Source organism: Balaenoptera musculus, chromosome 1, assembly GCF_009873245.2.
Source record: "Balaenoptera musculus isolate JJ_BM4_2016_0621 chromosome 1, mBalMus1.pri.v3, whole genome shotgun sequence".
NCBI classification, from domain to species: Eukaryota; Metazoa; Chordata; class Mammalia; order Artiodactyla; family Balaenopteridae; genus Balaenoptera; species Balaenoptera musculus.
In genome coordinates this window covers 83,796,995-83,816,964 of record NC_045785.1, presented here as the reverse complement: position 1 = coordinate 83,816,964, position 19,970 = coordinate 83,796,995, and the positions used below count along the sequence as shown (strand labels likewise).

General features: G+C 34.5%; 1 protein-coding gene across 9 annotated transcripts in view; it reads right to left on the bottom strand.

Moving 5' to 3' along the window:
* LOC118891859 (TLC domain-containing protein 4-like) overlaps positions 1-19,970 on the bottom strand; it is a 93,634-nt gene that overhangs the window by 26,793 nt on the left and 46,871 nt on the right. For 7 of the 9 annotated variants that reach the window (XM_036845711.1, XM_036845692.1, XM_036845658.1 and 4 more), the window contains 4 exons: positions 15,969-16,134; positions 11,900-11,989; positions 10,090-10,148; positions 7,809-7,903 (listed from right to left, as the gene is read on the bottom strand). In XM_036845711.1, the coding sequence (XP_036701606.1) occupies positions 7,809-7,903; positions 10,090-10,148; positions 11,900-11,989; positions 15,969-16,123 (399 nt within the window). In that variant the 5' untranslated portion in view covers positions 16,124-16,134. Of the gene's footprint in view, positions 1-7,808; positions 7,904-10,089; positions 10,149-11,899; positions 11,990-15,968; positions 16,135-16,533; positions 16,563-19,970 lie in introns of those variants that run through there. The other 2 variants (XM_036845721.1, XM_036845731.1) reach the window with 2 other exon arrangements.

Here is a 19,970-nt window from a genome sequence, read left to right as displayed (position 1 = left end):
TTAGTCACCATGACCTATTGACTACAAAATCGCTTTTAGTTTCTTCCTCACTAATAAAACCACCAAAGTTAAGTTCTTCATAATCTATCATCTACATTATTCCAATAACCTCCTCAAAGAGATCCTCTCCCACGCAGCTTTCTTTTTCCTATGTTATCACCACCAGATTTATTTTTCTAATATGCCAACTGCATCAAGTTATCTTTTGGCTAAAGGTTCTACAACAATTCTGTGAAAAGTACAACGCAAGGCTGATGAGTTAGAATGTTCACTCCATCAGGCAGCCCCATCTGACTCATCCAAACTTACAACCACCGCTGAGCCCACGTGAATCCCGTAGGCTGACAACCCAAGTCCTTCCTACCACCCATGAAGATCTGACCTCTTCTCCTCATGTTTTCCAACCTAGAAAGCCTTCCCTACTTTTTTCGGCTGATCTAAACATGCTTTTATCTTTTTTTTTGGAAGACTGACTAAGTCTCATCTACCTCAAAAGCTCTCTCGGAAAATTTTAAAGAAACATAAATATATATATATATATATATATATATATATATATATATATATATATATATATATATGAAAATTCCTGCACAATTTATATAAACTGCAAGAATATACGTAAGTATCGTCAGTAGTTATCTCTGGAGACTCAGACCTAGAAAACGTTATACTTACTAAGCCCTGTATGTCTACAAACTCAGAATTTTTTTATAAACATCCATATTCAGACAAAAAAAATAATGGAAATTAACACATTCATCTTTCCATTTCCTAAATTGCTATAGCATTACAGAGTTGTCACTGGGTGATGTGTTACTTGAATTTTTAAAGATAGTTTCCCATAGTTAAATCTCGGAACCTGCGGGACTGAATTAGGGAGCTATCATATTCTTATTCCTTACCTCTCCCCACCACCACCTCCTCAGTTCAAAACCACTGCGAGCCAGTGAACTATGCGTCAGTAGCCTGGCTTCCATAGTCTCTGATCCCGCACATCAATGACTCTCGACCTGTTTAATCCAGTTCGCCCATGAGAGTCAGCATCACGTGTGGCACAGGCTTCCACAGGCACAGGTGGCCATTAGATAAGATTCAGGTTATGTATAATTCCTTGTTACCTTATCCTCATCCCACCAACAAAACCTACTAAAATCCAAGTGAGATAGACACTAGTAAGAGGACAGGTTTAATTCAGCTCTAATAAATTATAAATTTTGATACTTTACTGTTAGTAAATTATGGCAAAACTCACAACTGACTCTGGTCAATATGGTGTTTCCACTTCTGCCATCTATCTTTAAGGAGCTTTGCCTATAGTAAAATTCATACTGGCCATGGTCTCTGCATGACTCTATGAGGGAAAACAAAATAAGATTTGTCTGATCCCTTCCAGAGCTTAAAAGAAAATTTTCCTTTCAGCCAGTGATTATGAAAATCTGGATTTTCTTATCACGGGACATTTAATTTTCTAACAGCCAAGAGTGGCTAGGGTCAGGAATTTAGAAGGTGAGGGAGAAAGATAAATAAAATTATTATGCACTTACTACTGCTAGCATGATACTAAATACCGTGCCACTATCAATGGCTTGGAGTGGGATGGGCACACTTTCCCACCACTAGGGCTATGTAATTGGTGTGAGGTAAGTTATGGGCACTGGGGTTTATATAAAAATGTGACTATGTTCTACTGTAGCAATTATGAGGTACTTTTTCTAGGCTATTTAGACTGACCCATAATCTTAGGACATTTCCATGGGAAACCCTTTCAGAGCACCATTAATCTAGAAATGAGATTTAGGAACAAAATCCACCCTATATTTAATTACTCTTTGCCTAACTTTAATCATTCAAGGTTTTTGATGATTTACTTATAAGACAGAGTTGAAGGTCTGAGCTAACACACAGGACCGGACTGGATTGCCCAATCTGGCTCATGTGAAACAGTGATCTTACCTAGAATTAAGCTTTACTAACTACTACAAGGATAGAGGCCATCAGATAATTCAGAGGAAGTAGAGAGAGGTCTGGGACGTGAAGGGCAGTTGGCAAGCCAGGTCCTTCCTGTGTTGAACAAGCAGCACTGGCCCAGAAGATGTGAAGGCTCTACTAGGTGAGGTTCACCAAGTTCCTCACACGCAGTGAGAGTTTATCTTATAAAACATCTCCATTTTATACCTCCAAAAAACTGTACAGACTACATGACATTCTCCAAAGAGCCAGGCCTCACAGAGCCTGGGTTCTCTTTACTATAGGGAATCCTTAGCCAGCAACAGGCTAAGAGCATTCCAGAGTTAAGACCTCTTTCTCCTAACAAATGTCGGTACATACCCTATTTACCCAAAGGTCCTGTCGACAAGCAGATTAGACCTGGGTCACTTGCCTTCTTTTCTTCCCCTCCCTTTCTCCCAAGGAAGTGAATGGATCTGCAGACCAGCTGCTTTCACCCCTTCCTCCCTGGGTTACTTAAGAACTTGGTGACAAAACGTAGCTTATTCTTACTTGCCCATTGTCTAGCTCTCCAGTATTAGAACTAAATCCAATCAGTTCATCAAAACAGTTGAATCACAGAATCTCAGACTTAGAATAGAACTTTAAAGATGATTTAGTATAAGCTCCGACCTAAAGCTTCTACTTATTATATCTATTTTTATATCTATCTGATTGAAGATATCTTATGGTAAAAGAACCACTTTAAAAGGCTATTGTTATAATCTTCTATTCACTGGGAATGTCCCTTTTGTAAAACAGCAGTCTCCCCTACCTCTCTTTACCATCCCCATTGGTCCTAATTCCAATGTCTGAATTAAATCAGAGTAAGTCTACTTCCTCTCCCACTTAACAGTCCTCTCACATTTGCAAGGACATTTCAAAGCCATGTAGTTGTCCTACAACTTATCTCTTCTAAGCTGACCTCTCTGGGTCCTTCAGTTGTTTATCCCAGGACAATAGCCACCTAATCTAATCTCCCCTCTACAGTTATCTGGCAGCTCGCCCCTGAACATATGCAATTTTAGAGACTCCAGATGCTGTGGGTATGGTCTAACTAGGAGACTGTAACTTGTTTGAACTGGATACCGTACCTCCCCTAATAGAGTAAACATTTAAAAACAGCTTTCTTTTTTAGCAGATGAGACATGCTATCGGTACAACTACAATTGTGGTCACCTGCCACTTCCCAGTCATTCCCCTCTTTTTATACATTGTCAAGTCCAAGTGCAAAACTTGACATTCATCACTATTCAGTTCCATCTATTTGTTTCAGCTTATTATTCCAGCCTGAAACTTTAAAAAATGTAATACAACATCCAACATATTATTAGTTCCTCTTCATAACCTTGCTTCAGTCAATTGATAAGCCTGCATATTTTAAACTTTATTTTATTGTGGTAAAACATACATAACACAAAATTTACCCTTTTAACCACTTTTAAGTGTACAGCTCAGTGGCATTAAGTACATTCATGTTGTTGTGCTGCTATCACCTATCCACCTCCAGAACTTCTTTATATTCCCAACTGAAACTCTTACCCATAAACAGTAACTTCCCGACACCCCCTTCATCCAGCCCCTATCTTATTTTCTGTCTCTAGGAATTTGACTACTTTAGTTACCTCATGTAAGAAGAATCATATGATAAGATTTCTTTTTAAAAAGCCTAATTAAGAACAAAATATTGACGAGGGTGGACATAGCAATCCTCTTCGTTGACATCTATTTTATCATCACACATCAAGTCCAATACATGAACTGTTTTCTTTCCTGGTTATTAAAGGGAAATAGGTTTCAAAACATCAACCCAGCTTAGAGAAAGAAAGGGACACAGCTCTGCTAAGGTAATCCCACTATGCAGATCTGAGGAGATGCTCTGTGCCCACAAAAGAGCATGAAGCAGTAAACACAGAACCAGGAAGAAAGAGAAGAATTCCTCCTGACCGAAACTGAGGAAGGCCTTAGAGGAGGTTTGTTATGTTCGTGAAATATGGGAAATGCTCACATCAGGTATTCTATATTAAAAATGAAATACTGAAACAAATTCCAAAACCAAAAACACACATACATATATGGAATATGTATGTATCTTTATATATACACACACATATAGAACACATATTCTATGAATAAAAAACTGAGCACTGAATATTTTTACCATGGCTAATCCCTCAGTTAGTAGTAAAAGTAATAAACTAACTGTATCATAGTGCTTTTATATAGATTTGTATAAGTGAGCTATAGAAATACTAATAAAACAATTTCTAAGACTTACTTCTGCTAGTCTATCACTCATTACTGTATAAGAAAGCTGTCAATTTTTTATTTCAGTAGGAAAAAAAGTTATCTAACATATTATACAACTTTAAAAAATATTTTTATTTGATTTAAATACTTAAGATGTCTTATTATATATAAATTTAGTGGGAAATAGAAATCACAAAGACCTTACTAGTGAATCTTGCTTTAGTGAGCTATGTTAAGTACCTATTTTTAATACCTACCTAGTCTACAGAAATGTTAATTTTTGAAATTTTGTTATCTTAAAATGTTGCTGTAACAGCCACTATATAGTTACCTAAAATTTTTCTTTAAGGCTATCTTAATGGGAGAAAAAGAGGAAATACATTATTTAAGTGTAACAGAACATGCAACACTATTTAACTCACCTTAAAACGTAGTTTTTCTTTTTTAACACTGTTAATGATAAAATGTTAGTGAGTCATGGCATTTGTTTCACAGCATTGTGGAAATTTTTGTTTAGACTAAACATAAGACCAGTATTTTTCTACTTCTTGTCTCCTGACATAATTTACAACTTTACATTATCTTACATAATTTATCTCATTTTTCAGTACCACTTCATACACAATTGTTTGCAAAATGTTTTTAAAACATAGATAACTGGGGTAAAATATTAAACAAAAATCAAAAATCTTCACCTTCAAAGTATCACACCTAATACTAATACCCTTAAATAAATGTAACAAGAGGCATCTGAAACCAAATTTTCTTCTTAAATTGCAGCAGAATGGTTTAATGATTAGATCTTAGGGTAATGGAAAGATGCAGAAGAGTTGGCCAAGTACGCAGAGACTCAGTGATTTTCTTGTCAAGTTTAAAAGTTTCCCAAATATACTATAACTCAGTATCTAAAGATGTGGTTTGATTGGGGAGAGGAGGTGATTCACAAGGAATACAGGAGAAAACTAACGTTATCCAAGAAGTCAGAAAGGGAGAACAAAAGAGGATGGTTTATCCCTAAACACAGGACATTAAAGCCTAAATGTGTCACTTCCTTTATGATAAGAGATTAACCTGTCATATTTTCCCTGATAATGAGTATCCTGCCCAAGGGATGAAAGCTGAATATCAAGAAAAAAGCTGTAGGATTTTTACCTTTCTATGTAGGCAGAAGAGAAGATTTCTTAAGCTCTAAATTATTCCATGAGATAATTTTAAAACTCCAGTAAATACATTAGAGAGAGGATCAAGACATTATATAACCTATTTACAACCTACAATACCCTAAGTTCAAAAGACTCTTACTTTAAAAAAAAAAAAAAAAAAAGACTCTTACTTTTGTTATGCCAGATAAGGTAAAGTTGTTATTTACATTCAACTATTCAGTAGGGCGTATATTTAAAACCTACAGGTAATTAGCCTCTATTCTTCACTTTAAGTTTTAATTAGTTCCAGTTAGAAAATCTTTTAAGAAAAAAAGCTTACTACAAACAGCTTAAATAGTTGCAGAAGTATCAAGTTGAAGTGCTTTCCAAATGCCAGTTCTCATTGCATAAGGGATAAGAATTTCATAAAAGTTTATACAAAATAATAATAGTAGTAGTACTTGCTGTTGGTATTTTGTTAGCCTTACTTAAAATGCACAAAGTAACCTGGGAATTCATTGCATGGGAAAAAATTTTCTTATATTCAAATAGTAAATGTAAGATCTATAAATGACATAGGATCTCTACATCTATAAATATTTATTTCATCAATTTTGTTTCTATTTTGTTTCCCTATGAATAGATTCACTTTAATTAGCTAATTTTCTTTCATACCATTCATTTATTTCATACAATAGAAAACAGGAAGACATATCAAAAAAGCAACCATCTCTTGAAAAAATTGCAGTTGATTTTCTTATCAACTTTACTAAATAAGGCAGCAGTTAATTTCTTTTTTAAAAATCCAGCATTCACTTCACTAACATTTTATAAAGGCATAAAAGTCCAAAGAGAAAACAGTATTCCTCCCACATAATGAAATATTCAACTTGCCAATCCATGTACAGCAGCCATTTGCCAAGCCTGTGACTTCAGTGGCCGAGAGAGAACAGCAGTTCATACTAGTCACATTTACAAATGCATGTAAATGACCTGTTATCTTTCACCAGCTTATATTCTTTTCATAGCACAATGATTATTTGTGACTCATGTTTAGAGACCATACTTCTAACCTGCAGCAGGATATTAAACTCACACGAGTACCCACACACATTCTTCCCTGAGTCAACCAATATTTTGTTAGTCAGTTTCCACATCTTTTTAGCAAAAGTGTTCAAGAAACAAAGTGCATGTATTGCAACTATCTAAGACCTGTAAAAGGTAGAAGTCTATATGTTATAACTACCTATAATGTATTAAAATCTAAAAAGGAAGACAAGGAAATAAACAGTAGGAAATGCCAGTAAGAATAGCCTATTGCTTCAGAAGAATAAAGTGATTATGGATACTGGGATCCTATAAATACCTACTTATTTATAACATTAAAACCAGCATAGTTTTTAAAACATTAATTATTTAGACTTATAACTTTAAATGGGTGATATAAAGAGATGCTTTGATGTATCTTATTCTTGCAGAAATAATGTAATCTGATGTCTTATTCACCAGCTATCCTTGTGTGGGGCAATATAAAGAAAAATAGAAGAATATTAATACACATTTGTATGAGTTTTTAAAAGCCCTCAAAATCGTCACAAATGTCCAGTAATATACAGATTTTAGTAATACCAAATAAGAAAAAAAAAAGCCAGTGGTTACATTTATGTTTTAAAACAGGAAAAACATGGAATGGTATACCACATGTATTACATAAAATGTATACTATTCGAGTTTACATACGTCTATTATTTCCCAGTATCTATCTTGGGTTTGGTGGTATATCTAGGTTGAAAAATAATTGATTGAGGAGAAACCTATCAAAGATGCAAGGGATATAAAATTGCTAATTTACAAATGTATAATGTAGAAAAATAATGTTAGAAATAAAAGTTAATATGCACTAGTGTCCCAGATTTGCTGGTTCCTCTATTAGCTCAGTCTGGAAGTTCTGATGAAGCCTCTGAACAAGACTCCCCCCGCCCTCCCCCTCCACCCCTGCTCTAGCATACTTAAGTGTAACTATGCATGTACGTGGAACTGTACATAAAATTAAACAGAAAAGAAATACTTCAGCTGGTTATACAGGAATCTATACCTAGCTCCGGCTGTTAAAACATACATGCATCTAGAAAGACAGACAAATATCAGTAGCCACATGATCCTAAAGGTTTTGAGTGAACATTCAGGAAATTGGGGTCATCGGACTTTCTCAAAGTGTGTGAATCCAAATAGACACACTAACACACACGCGTAAGTAAAGCTATTATTTTTGTTAATACACAGGATAACATCACAAGAGTGATTCCTGAATGCATTTGGGGTTGATCTTTATAAATTAAGAATTGTATGTTTAGATTTATCTTCACCCTTGAGTCGTTACTCCCAATCTTGTCTGCTTGTCAGACCACTGTAAATCCTGGCACTCACCAGTACAAAGTAGTATGCATACAGCGCTGTACAATGGTGAATTATAAAATACTTGTCACCAATCACTTTCCAATACCAAATGAGAATCAACAAATCTGCAACAAGGAAAAATAAGATATTACACAGGAAGAAAGCTTCATTGTTTTTCAAGTGTATTTAACTTTCTCCTGACATCACATCACAGTCCACTCTGAGCCCACAGCACTCGTCTCGCACATCAGGAGTTCAACTACCCCTTTTACCACGAAGTATGTGCTTCCGGATAACTGTCTCCCCTACACTACTGGGACTTCTCTGGGAAGAGGACCAAGTGCGGGCATCCAGCACAGTGCCAGGCGTATAGCTATGCAATGTAACGTATTTGTTGAAAGTATAAACGAATAACTTGTTACAAGGGTTAAATAAAATGAAAATATTATAGAATAAAAATAATTTTAAAATAAGGCTAAATTACTGATTTTTGTCACTATAATAACTCAAACGGATAAGACGATCTCAGAAAAGGTATAAAACGACCAACTCATTTACAACACAAATTCAGCAAAAAAATTTAAAAGTTAACAAAGAATGTGGTTAAATATTAATTCAAAATAGCAAAAAAAAAACCACCCCAAAACACGAAGAACTATAACTATTAAAAAGATATCTTAAAAAAGAGCTCAAGGCATCCATTTTTCTTTAAATTCTAAATCAATACCACAATTCAGAAAATTGTTTCATTTAATAAAACAGAAACATCTCAAACTGTGAACACAAGTATTTTCTTTACCAAATGGTTAAACATGAAATTTAAACCTGGAAACAAATGGCTCTCATGGATGGAAACCAGAGGATGATTCAGGTTTTGTGAGTTTGGAGCTTATAGCATGAGGAGCTTCTTTTATAAAAAATAAAAATTACTAATACAAAACTAGATGTGAATATATATAAAGGTAAAAGATATCATCAAATTATAAATTTTAAGGAGAGGAAAAAATACCACAAATGTGGAAATCAAGAAAATTTAAAACTATTAGTAATTAACTGCCTGATATGCTTCTCTAGATACATTTTTCCTATATTTGGCTGTATATTCTTTGGTCACCAATTTATATGATAATGATCTTATAATATTTTCTATAGAGAGAATAAAAGAATTCACCTTTCATTCAGCTTGGTTTAGAAAGTTTGTTTCTGTTCATAACTTATTTTTAAGTGTTTTGAATTATTACCTTATTTGAGAAAATTTTTATCAAGTTTCTTTTGTACAAGATTTCCTGGGTAGTAACTACTCTCTGAATTGACAATACTCATTAACCAGTGTATGAGGCATATTATAAATTTTGTGTTAACCTTGTCAATGACAGCATTTTGTGCCAAAGAGCAAATCTTTTCCCAACGTGTCCACAAGATTCACTCTTCTTTTAACTGGGCTGTTGAATAATCCAATAGCCTATTCATTATTTCTATCCCAAATGTATATTTTCCTCTTAATAAATTACTGTGTTTTGGTTTAATCTAATTTTTTTTTTTACAATTCACTTCTTGATGGCAGAAAATTTTCTACTGAGTCCATCACTCATCTTTATCACTTTTGTTCCATAGTCCATTATTTTTACTTGGATTTTCTTTCAGCTGTTTATTAAATTTGAAAATTACAAAATAGGGTTCCCTGCATAAATGTCCAAATCAGGGATTTCTTATTTCTCTCTTGTTTTATTAAGACAGTCCAAAATGTCTTTTCAAAGAGCAGTTTAAATGGCAAATTCTCAACTTAACTTCCCCTCTGTCTCGTCGTATAAAAGGTTATTCCAACCTCATCCAACATGAGAGAAAATATGACAGAGGGAAATGTGAAGTAGAAAGAGTCCATGATCTTAACTGATTATGACTAAAATACCTTACTTTTGCAAATCTTACCAAAACAATACAAAACCATGACCATGGGAGCACATTTCAAGGGCCCTTGCAAGTGAAGACCCTGAGGCTTAAACTTCCTTAGCGTCATGGTAATTGCACCTGAGCGACTCTTTAGTCCAAAAAGGAACCATCACTAGTGAAAAAAAAAACATCCAGGCCTAACTGAGGCCCCACTCTGCAGCTCTGATCTTTGAGAACCAGAGAGCCAACATGAAAAATGTTTCATGTTCTACCATTAGAGCAGATATTTTTTTCCCTCAGTATGGATCCTAAAATTTGCTTCTTAAATAAATAAACCAAAAGCATAGACTATGTATGTATTCTTTGCATAATTCCATAAGTAGTCTAAAAAGAAACAGACAGTGAACAACATATCACATACCAGAAATGAGGTAGCCTGAAGCAATAGCAATATTCACTTTCACAAGAGATGGATCACCCCTATAAATATTAAAAAACAGGTTCCTTTTTTTAGCACATGGTTATAGATGACAGCTACTTTTTTTTCTATTGAGATTTAAATATAATTTAAATGTTTTCTATAGGCGCTCAAATGGTAACTTGTCATTTGCACAAGGTATTGTGTTAGCTATAATGCTTCTAACTGAATAATCATAATTGTTTATACTTATTAGCCCAAAGTTTTATGAAAATAATATTACCAAAAGACAACATTTTATAAGTGTGTCCTCATATGATTTGTTTGTGAAAGGACTCAAATGGAATTCCAGATGCTGGTTGTTGTTGTTTTGATTCCTTATTCTGAATCAGAGACTCAAATAGCCTCAAGAAATCATCTAGCCTGCCCCTGATTTAGAGGCACTATACTGTTATCCTCACTTTACTGAGGATTGGAGAGATTTGCCTATTATCACACATTAGAAAATGATCGGAACAGAACAATTTAATCCTGCTGTTTCGACCCTTACACATATCAAGATCCTACACTTTTGCCCTGTTCATGCTCTTGGCTCCAAGAAACAAATGCAAATTATCAGTCCTTTATCTGACTTTTAATGTGAACTACTGGTAAAATGAACATAAAATAAAACTGACAACAGGTAAACTACAAGTGGAAATATTTAGTAGAAGTCATATCTTCTTTACAAATTTTGATCTGTAAATATGATCCAGGAAAATTGGACCTGGAATAAATTATGGTATCTAAGAAAATGTTAAACTATCAAAGAGTATAATAGGTAAAAATTTGATAAGGATAAATTGGTCAACGAATCAAATCTTTGTTATAAAATTTACTTCCCAAAACAACTGGTTCTGTTGACAATCGTGTGGGTAAAATAAAAATATGGAAAAAAAAGTAGCAATTGTTTAGGTAGAGCACATTAAAACCTGGTCAAGGAATGAAATTCACTAAATTAATTCACTTTGAAAAATATCTTCTCAGTGAAAATGTATGAATACTGGTATAACTCTGACCAGCATAATTCCATATTTATGAATAAAAACCAACATCATTGCAGTCAAATAGAGATGGTCAAAAGACCTGGTCAAATTGCCCCACATCCCTCAGAACCCATGTCTATCACATCCCTATGCAGTGCTTTTTCAAAACACTACCAATCCCTCAAACTAAACTGAACTAAGTCTTCTCATATAATGCCAGGAAGTACAGTCTGTAAAACTTCTGCCATTGGAATGACATTTAAATTCTTCAGAAAGAATCATCTTACAAATTATCGTGTTATGGCTAAACATAATTATTATTCGTGCTTCAAATCATCTCATGTGGTACTAAATTCCTCTCACATGGACATCTATAATTCTCATTTTCCTATCTTTGATATCAAATGATGGGTCAAACATAAATTTAAAGACTAAGTCTATCCTATCTATCTGACTACCCTATCTCAATAATAACTCATTTTTGCTCAGTGCAGTGTTTACAATAACTTGATTTCACTCACTAACACGGTATAAACGTTTACATAATCATCATATTCTCCCTGTTTTGGATAATAATTGCTATACTAATGCAAAATGGCCCTCATTATTTGTATTAAATCTAAAATAAATCATTCTAATGCACCTTGCTGAAATATGTCTGAACACAAGCATTTTAACAAACCATACACCATAGATATGTTTTCTGTTTTAAAGTAAAGAGACGTTCTTATTAATAATTAAAATCAAAACATAAATCAAATTGACTATATTGGAAAGAAACAGCTTACCACAGTGGATCAGCAATAGTAGCCTCATCAAACAAGAAAATGTACAAGCCAATAACCCCAACCACCAAAGAATGACACGTAGACACTACCCTGCAATGAGATGAAAGAGACACAAAGATTTTAGAATCTGTGCAATAAATTTTAACTAATTCTGGCAAGACATTTAACACTCTGAAGAAGTTAAATCTGGAAGCATTTAAATATAGGATTGGAGTACATCTGAGAATATAATACAAAATTGCTATTTAGAAATCCAAGGGCCACAACTTTACTTCGGAATCAATAACAAGAAAGATGCCCAGGTCTACAATTTCCTGCTAGACAACTGATGAATCACTTATTGATTAAAGGGTCTAAAGCAGAAGCATATCTGATGAACCAGTTGACAGAGTTCTGTGCAAACACATGGCATTTGGTAAGCACACTACCCTGCACCCCGCTCCATCCCCAGCAGCTTCATTGCGGGATTAGTTCCCGCTCCAATCAGTTAGGAATGACTTCCAAATCTACTAGCCTTAACGAACTCCATATCCATGGATCAGAATTGGAATGGATCATGAAATGAAAATGTATTCCCTTGGAAATTTCAGTTTTAATACACACATTATTGTACTTGATTCTTGTAACAAATCTGTGAGAAAGCTAAGGTGGCTATTATTAGTGTCTCATCATTATTATGAAATCACTTCTAAATAGAAAAATGGAGGACCATGAATTTATTCAGAAAAAATCTGTTTTTAAAAGAAATGCCCAAGTGAAAACAAAATGTTCACATGATCCACGTGGCATTTTCTTTATAGAAGGAACAACTTTTAGTTGGAAAACATCAGTTTCTATGAATATCTTGCTAAAAATTTAATGACTTAACCAATATGCAAGTTCTATGATACCCTACTTAAAGAACTGTATACAGGATACTATATGCTTACTCACATAATGAAAAAGTTTATGAGTAATGAAGTTTCTCTTCTCTTCATTAGAATAAAGGATGAGAGGAATAGCAAAGTTTTCCCTTTAGAAATTAATTGGTATGCAATGAATCTCTCTACAATATGACCCAAATCTTTAAAAGTAAGTGAAATATATCAACCAATACAAAGTTTGATATTAAAAAATCTCATTGTAACTTGAAAAATCAATATACTTGATCTAATATATGATGTGGTCCTAAGTAAACATATAAAATTAAATCAAATCATATTTTAAATGCTCAAAGAGTCTCACTAATTTAAAGGCACTGAGTCCTTTGTAATACCAAAATACATTTTGAAGTGTGATAATTAACCCAATTAACCTGGTTTACAAGTCTGGAATTTTCAAGCCAAGCACACCTGTGTTCCATTTGAACATAGCAAGATAAAAATGTAAGTTCCTTGATCTCAAATAAAACATGCCATCTAAATAATCAGACAACCAGCTTTCTGTTGCCATTCAAAAATTCTATTAAAGGAAAAAGCATAACCTTTTACTAACCTGTTAGCTTAGTAACCTTCTATCAAAAAGTTTCCTTTTGGAAAAAATCTGAATTTTTGTTCCTGATACTCAGGCCTCAAATTCCCTACTCTGTTGAGATGTTATATGGTAAAAGGGGAGAATTACAAGCCCTCAGCTGATGGAAATGGCATATAATTCACGAGAGAAAAGTTACATGTTACTTGGATCAAATAGCTCCCACTATAATGAACAGGAGAAACAAACACCCTGTGCTTACATGCTATTCTGTATTAAAAGTCTATATGTTCAGAAACTTCTGTTAGTAAAAATTTCATATTTCATTCTTTAAAATCAGATTCCTGGCAAAGCAAAATGTAGATTCCTTAGGGTCTTAAAAAAAACACCAAGATAAAATATTTCAATTTTGTTTAAAGAAGGTTAAAAAGGAATGTTTGTGGGTTTCTTTTTTTTTAAGGAAGTAATGACAATTTTAGAATAGCACTTTAAAATTACTGATGTAATCACTCGCAAGTAGTATGAGTATTACCAACAGAAATTACATAGCTCAATCAGACAAAAGAGTTATATTTTGAAGAAGCAGATTTAAAAATTAGGAATATTTCTGCACAATAGGACTTTCCATGCCATAGGAAAGCAAGTGGAAATAATAAATTTATTTAATTATATAATATTAATAACATCTATAAGTATGTATGTTTGCAGAAAAAGTAACAATTAAGTATAAGATTTTCTAACGTATAATTAATTCAACTGTTACTCTCAGGTGTGAATTTTCTGGAGAGCTTTTCTGCCTTCTGTCCTTTTACTACTAGATGATTTGGGCCACTCATCGTTCAGAGACTCTTTCCTGATTACCAGGGAGAATTATGTGGGTTGCGTTGATCTGTCTGTTTTAAGACTGGAATCTGGATTTCAAGACATATATGTGTAGTCAAAAAGCAGCCAACTGTTTTTCCTTCTTTGCATTCTCCACCTCAGAGTTTAAGTCCCATGTAAACCAAGCTGGAGTGGGAAACAGGAGTAAATTTGAGAGAGAATAGCATAGCATAATAGTATTTGAATAGCGTAATGAATCATATAATCCCAGACTTCTCTTTCAAATGGGAACTCAGTTTCCCAAATGGTGATTCCATGTCTCATAGAATGCCAGTGATAATAAGACTGAATAATGCAAAGTATTTCTCAATTGCATCATTTCATTTCATTTCATTTTTACCTTTGCTTCAATCTATCTGTACCCTCCCTGTTTCTTTGGCTTGCAGCTCGCCAAGATTCAAATGCCTTTACCTACCTTCACCATGTTGAAATGGAAATGAAAATAGTTCAAAATTTAGTCACAGAAAATGTATGTCCCCCTCCATATCCCTTTCCTTCTCTTTCCCAACTATTCTATCTTCATGTTAGAAATGGTTTTACAAAATAATGGTTAGTGTCTTTTGTATCCCACATTTGAACAATACTTTTGTGCTATTCTTTAGACAAAAGAATCATACCTCTTATTTTTCAAAAATATGTGGAGAAATAATTCTCACTTTTGGGGAGAAGAGCTATAACATGTATGAACCAGACAAATCAGTGTAAGGTGCAGAAGAAAACAACTAGTCTTCTTCACAGTCTGAGTTATAAAAGTGAATGCCTGTAAAACAATTTGGCTCAAACAGATAGGGCATTTCAGGTCACATATGACCATTCTCAAATAAACAGACTTTGGCAGAAGTTTTTAATTCTAAAAGGAAATTTCAATGAAAAAATAATTATAGCAATTTTGGAGATCTGCTGAGTTCATTTTATAGTTAGCATTAACTTCAACAATAAACAGTATCCCATAGCTGCTCTAATTCACTGAGGTTTGCAAATGCACAGAGGTGTTTGGGCATCTGAAATGCTCTAAAGCAAGTGAAGCAGTCACCAGAGTCCGTCCGTCTGTGTTTGAAACCTTGTGAGAGATTAATGAGTTGCACATACACAAAAAATTCGCAAACCAACTAATTAAAACTCTGGCAGGTTTCTATACCCTTAGATGCCTTATTCGTTTTCCATTTACTTTTTTGTTTAAAAGACCTAAAAAGCAATTTTTACTTTAGAATTACATAACAAAAGAACAGTTTCTGGAGGGCTATGAATTAAAATGAAAAGTTCATTAAAAGAGAGACAGATGTGCTAACCGTGCACAAGGTTCTTTGGTGTGTAGTGTTTAACTGTCCTAGGTTGGGCTAAGCCAGCCCGATACTATATATAGGCTACTCACAGCCCCAACTAATGTTACTTCTGTTACCATTTCCAAAGAACATGTGTTTGTTATCATAAATATTTCAGAGGAGAATGCAAAACAGTGCCTTCCACCACAATCCGCCAGAGTCTACTTAACACTTCCCTAGACAGTTAAATAAATTTTCCCTAACATCTTTCAGAATAAGAATTGAAAATTTATTCTTGTATGAGATCTATCTACTTGTCTTTCCTTTCATTCCTAATGTCAAATAAAAAAAATTGACCCAAGATTTTGTTAGATCCTAAATGAAAAAGACTTTTTGGAAATATTTTAAATGCGTAATTTTATTTCGTAAGACTAGGTTTTTTTTTAATCAGTCATTTACATTTTCGTATGCTTTACCTTGAGTTCCATTCAATCTTCTTTTCGAAGTTGAGATTATTAAAACCTGGAGAAACTTTTGCTGAAAACCAATAACTTACAAAGTGGAAAAGAAGCTGAAAGGTGAAAAAGCTGGTAAAACCAGCGCTGATGACCAATATGGTGTTGGTATCCATATTTCTTCAACCTGTTAAGAGAAATGTTGGCTATAAAATCCTTTAAATTGCTCATAATACACCTAAATTAACTTTTAATTTTAAAAGAGTATGTGGTTGTATTTTTAGTGATTTATTTTAATTTAGCACAAATGTAAGAATACAAGGAAACTATATGAATTTTAAGACTTTACCAGCTATTTGTCATGTATCTCATATTTGTACTTAAAATAAAAAAGGGGAAGATCTATTATCGTAAAGATTTCAAAAAAAAAAAAAGATTTCAATATTATCAATGTCAGGAGACAAATTTAACATCATGATACTCAAAATTACCTAAGTCTAGAGTTTACCATTAAGAGGGAATTTCAAGTACTATAACTGAAGGTATTCTTTTAGTAATATTTTTAATTAAACTAAGGACAAATCACCTGATTTCTCTATGCCTCAATTTTCTCATGTATAAAATAAAAAAGTTGGTTAGATAATTTCTAAGAAACAATTAAGCCAAAATAAGAATAGAACTAACATTATCTGCTATAGCAAAACAAAAACCAATCATATAAGAAAAAAATAATTGTACAGTGTGACAAACATTTAAAGTTTAGAAGAATAATACCATCTTGGAAAATAATCATACCACTGTTACTGCTTAAGTTAGTATTTAACTTTTAAAAAAATATTTTGCAATCACACATATCCTTGAACCAAAAATCCTCCATGGCTTTTTATCTCTAAAAGAAAACATTTTTATAAAAGAGCTCCAAGTTTTAAGGATAGAGTTAGCGCAAAGAATGGTAATATGCATATATACACATTCAAAGTATGTTTTCTATCTCATTGAGCTAAACTTTATCTGGCTCCTAAAAATCTTAGGAACATTCAGACCAAAAAAAAAAAAAAAGACACTAAAGCATTTGCTCATATCCAGCAAATACAGCATTTCTACGTCTCCATCTTTGATAGAGCTGACCCTCAAATGAAAAGGAAATGAATCAATACATATTTCCAGCTGTCTAATGTGAAGAAATAAAGTCACCTACTGAAGCCAATTCACTAGAGAAAAACCACATCATTGACTGCACTAGCAATAACCCCACTTCATTCCCTTCCAACCAGGATATCATAATAAGAATCAGTCTCCCACAGGGCCTCTTCTGACAGAATTCATGTGTCTGTAATGAATTCTTTCCTCATTTTTTTTCTGGTGTGTGTGCACAGTAAAAATATTGATATCACAATTCTTCTCTGTGAGATTCCATTAACTTTATTGCTCATTTAATTGTTTTTAATTCAACATGTGTTTATTGGGCATTACAAAATTTAATTTTAACCTATCTTGGTCTTTTAACCTAGGTTTAATATTAACAAAATAATACATAAAAGTAAGTTTTATACATAAATTAAACATCATTGTAATTTGCTAAGTGAGATGTAAAAAGGAAAATGTTTTTCTCAGATTAAGCAAATAAGGATCTGCATGCCAGGTGGGCAGATAAACAAAGACAATGAAACCAGTAACCAGTAGTGAGTGGAGAATCTAATCTTAAATGTGAGGATGATTTGTCCTGAAGGGTTCTGTGTGTTCCCTGGAGGTTATGGAGGGTGGCTAGGCAAGAGCAGCTTATTTACCTCAGTTAAAATTCAGTGTATACAATGAGTATTTATTTCATGAATGTTTGCTAAATGTTATGTTATAAAACATAGTAGGTATCATGCAACATTATCCATTTTATGAATTGTTAATTTAAGCAATACATTAAAAAATCAAACAATTCACTATTAAATTCCTCATTCCTAAAAAAATTTAGTTTTTATTAAGTCTTTGTTATACTGGGTATCTTATATTTTCAACGGACTTTCAGTTAACTAGAGTTTGGGGGGTACATGTTGAGAATCTCCCTTTGCAAAAATGTTCCATTTAAAACTAAAAAGCTCCACATAGTCAAGTTATGGCTTCCATTAAACGCTCAACAGACAGAAGCTAATTAAATTGCTCTACTCCAGCTTTGCTTCTTATTAAACAGCTGCTTGCTTCATCAGTCATGCCAAGTCAGGGACTAATCTAAGGAATTAAAAAAAAAATTTCCCAGAAAACCAAAGCTTCCGGTAGGAAGCAACTGCCCCTGTTCATTCACTGAATCAGGCAAGAAAATGGTGAAAATGGATAAAACCAAATAATGCTCATTACTGACACAGATTAAGGGCCTTTTAGAGTTTAGTGATTATTAAGTAGAGGAATACACAGTAAAAGTAGAAAAGTATTAGACTTGGTTCATACACCTCTACATATGGCTAGTAGCTGGCAGAAGGCTTGGATACTATCCTAGAACACAGCAGCCAGAACAGAAGTGGGAAATATTTCTGTGCCAATTTACAAGGGGAGTGTCTAGACATGAAATTTAATTAGCCCATCCTGATTCACAGGAATTATGGACACCAAAGAAACTCTTCCAGAGGCTTCCTGAATACAAAGGATGTTTGTACTTTTCCCCACAAGATGGTTTCCATAAACTTTAATTCAAGTTGGTTTCTTGGTAGAGAAAACCATGAAAAGGTTTGAAGGATGCCTCTCAACCACCAGCTTGTGAGGGCCCTTCTCCAGGAGGACTCCCAGAAGCAGGACCACTGGAAACAGCCCGGCCAGGCTGATGCAGTCTCTACTTCAGCCAACAGTTCACCCAATACCTGTCATGAGTCCGCCACATACCAGGCACTGTGCTGGGACTCAGAATACAAAATGGGAGACATGCTCATGGGCCAGTAGGGAAGCAAGAAACTGATCACCCCCACATCAAGTGGTAAATTCATGGTGCTAAGGGGGGCACTCCCTGCTTTCCTGGGAATAAATACCCAGCATAGAAGACATATAAACAGTGAGGAGATATCCGAAGGTACTCAAGCTAAACCAAGAGAACACCTTCTCATCTATTAAAATCCCAACAAGATGCTTTAAGGCTGAAACCCCTAAAGATTCAGTTCCACCAGGTGACTCTAGAACTACCGACCTGGGAATACAACCTTTACTCTCATTTCCCCATGTTCATTATCTCTTGTAGCACAAGGGGTTCCTTAGGGAGTGTGTTGGAACCACCAACGTCACCTCCAATCATCAATACACATACACAACCTTCACGTTCTGATACAACTTCCAGGGAAGAACCACTGTTGTACCGATTAGCAGTAAAAATCCTTAAATACAGGGGGAAAAGGTCTTATGTGGCTGTCTTTAAGGGCAGCAAGGAAGGGGGAGCTAGGAAGAATGCCCTACACATGCTTAGCAGTCCTTTTCCCATCCCTTTCCTTTTTCCCACATTGACTCCAAATATTCATTGCTCTCAAATCTCCAGTTCTCCCTGTCTTACAATAGATGAGGTTTCTTCCCATTTCACCAAAAAATGGAGGCCATCGAGCATAAACTCCTGATGATGGCAATGTTTACTACCTCCCCTCGCCCCAATCCAGAATTTTTCTCTGCACATTGTAGGCTCTGCTGGGGTGTATGCCCCACACATTCAACATGGTTTACATTGTGCGCAACCAAACCCCACCATCTCCCAATGTACCAGTCCTGGACGGTCAGCTACCCTCTGGATGGCTCCATAAGGGCATCCTGGAGGCCCACACGCTCTACATGACCCAAGCTGAACTTAACCCCAAACCAGTCCTCCCCCCAGGGTTCCATATCTCAGAGGCTGACACTCTCACCCGCAAACACGTCTTCACCTTTAATCTAGCACAGCTCAGTCATCCTGGTCTCCTTCCTACTTCCTACTCACATAATTAACTGACTGCCAAATCCTTGTAGATTAAAGAATACCAAAGGAAGAACAACTTGATTCCAGCAAAGTTCTAAAAGTTTCTCATG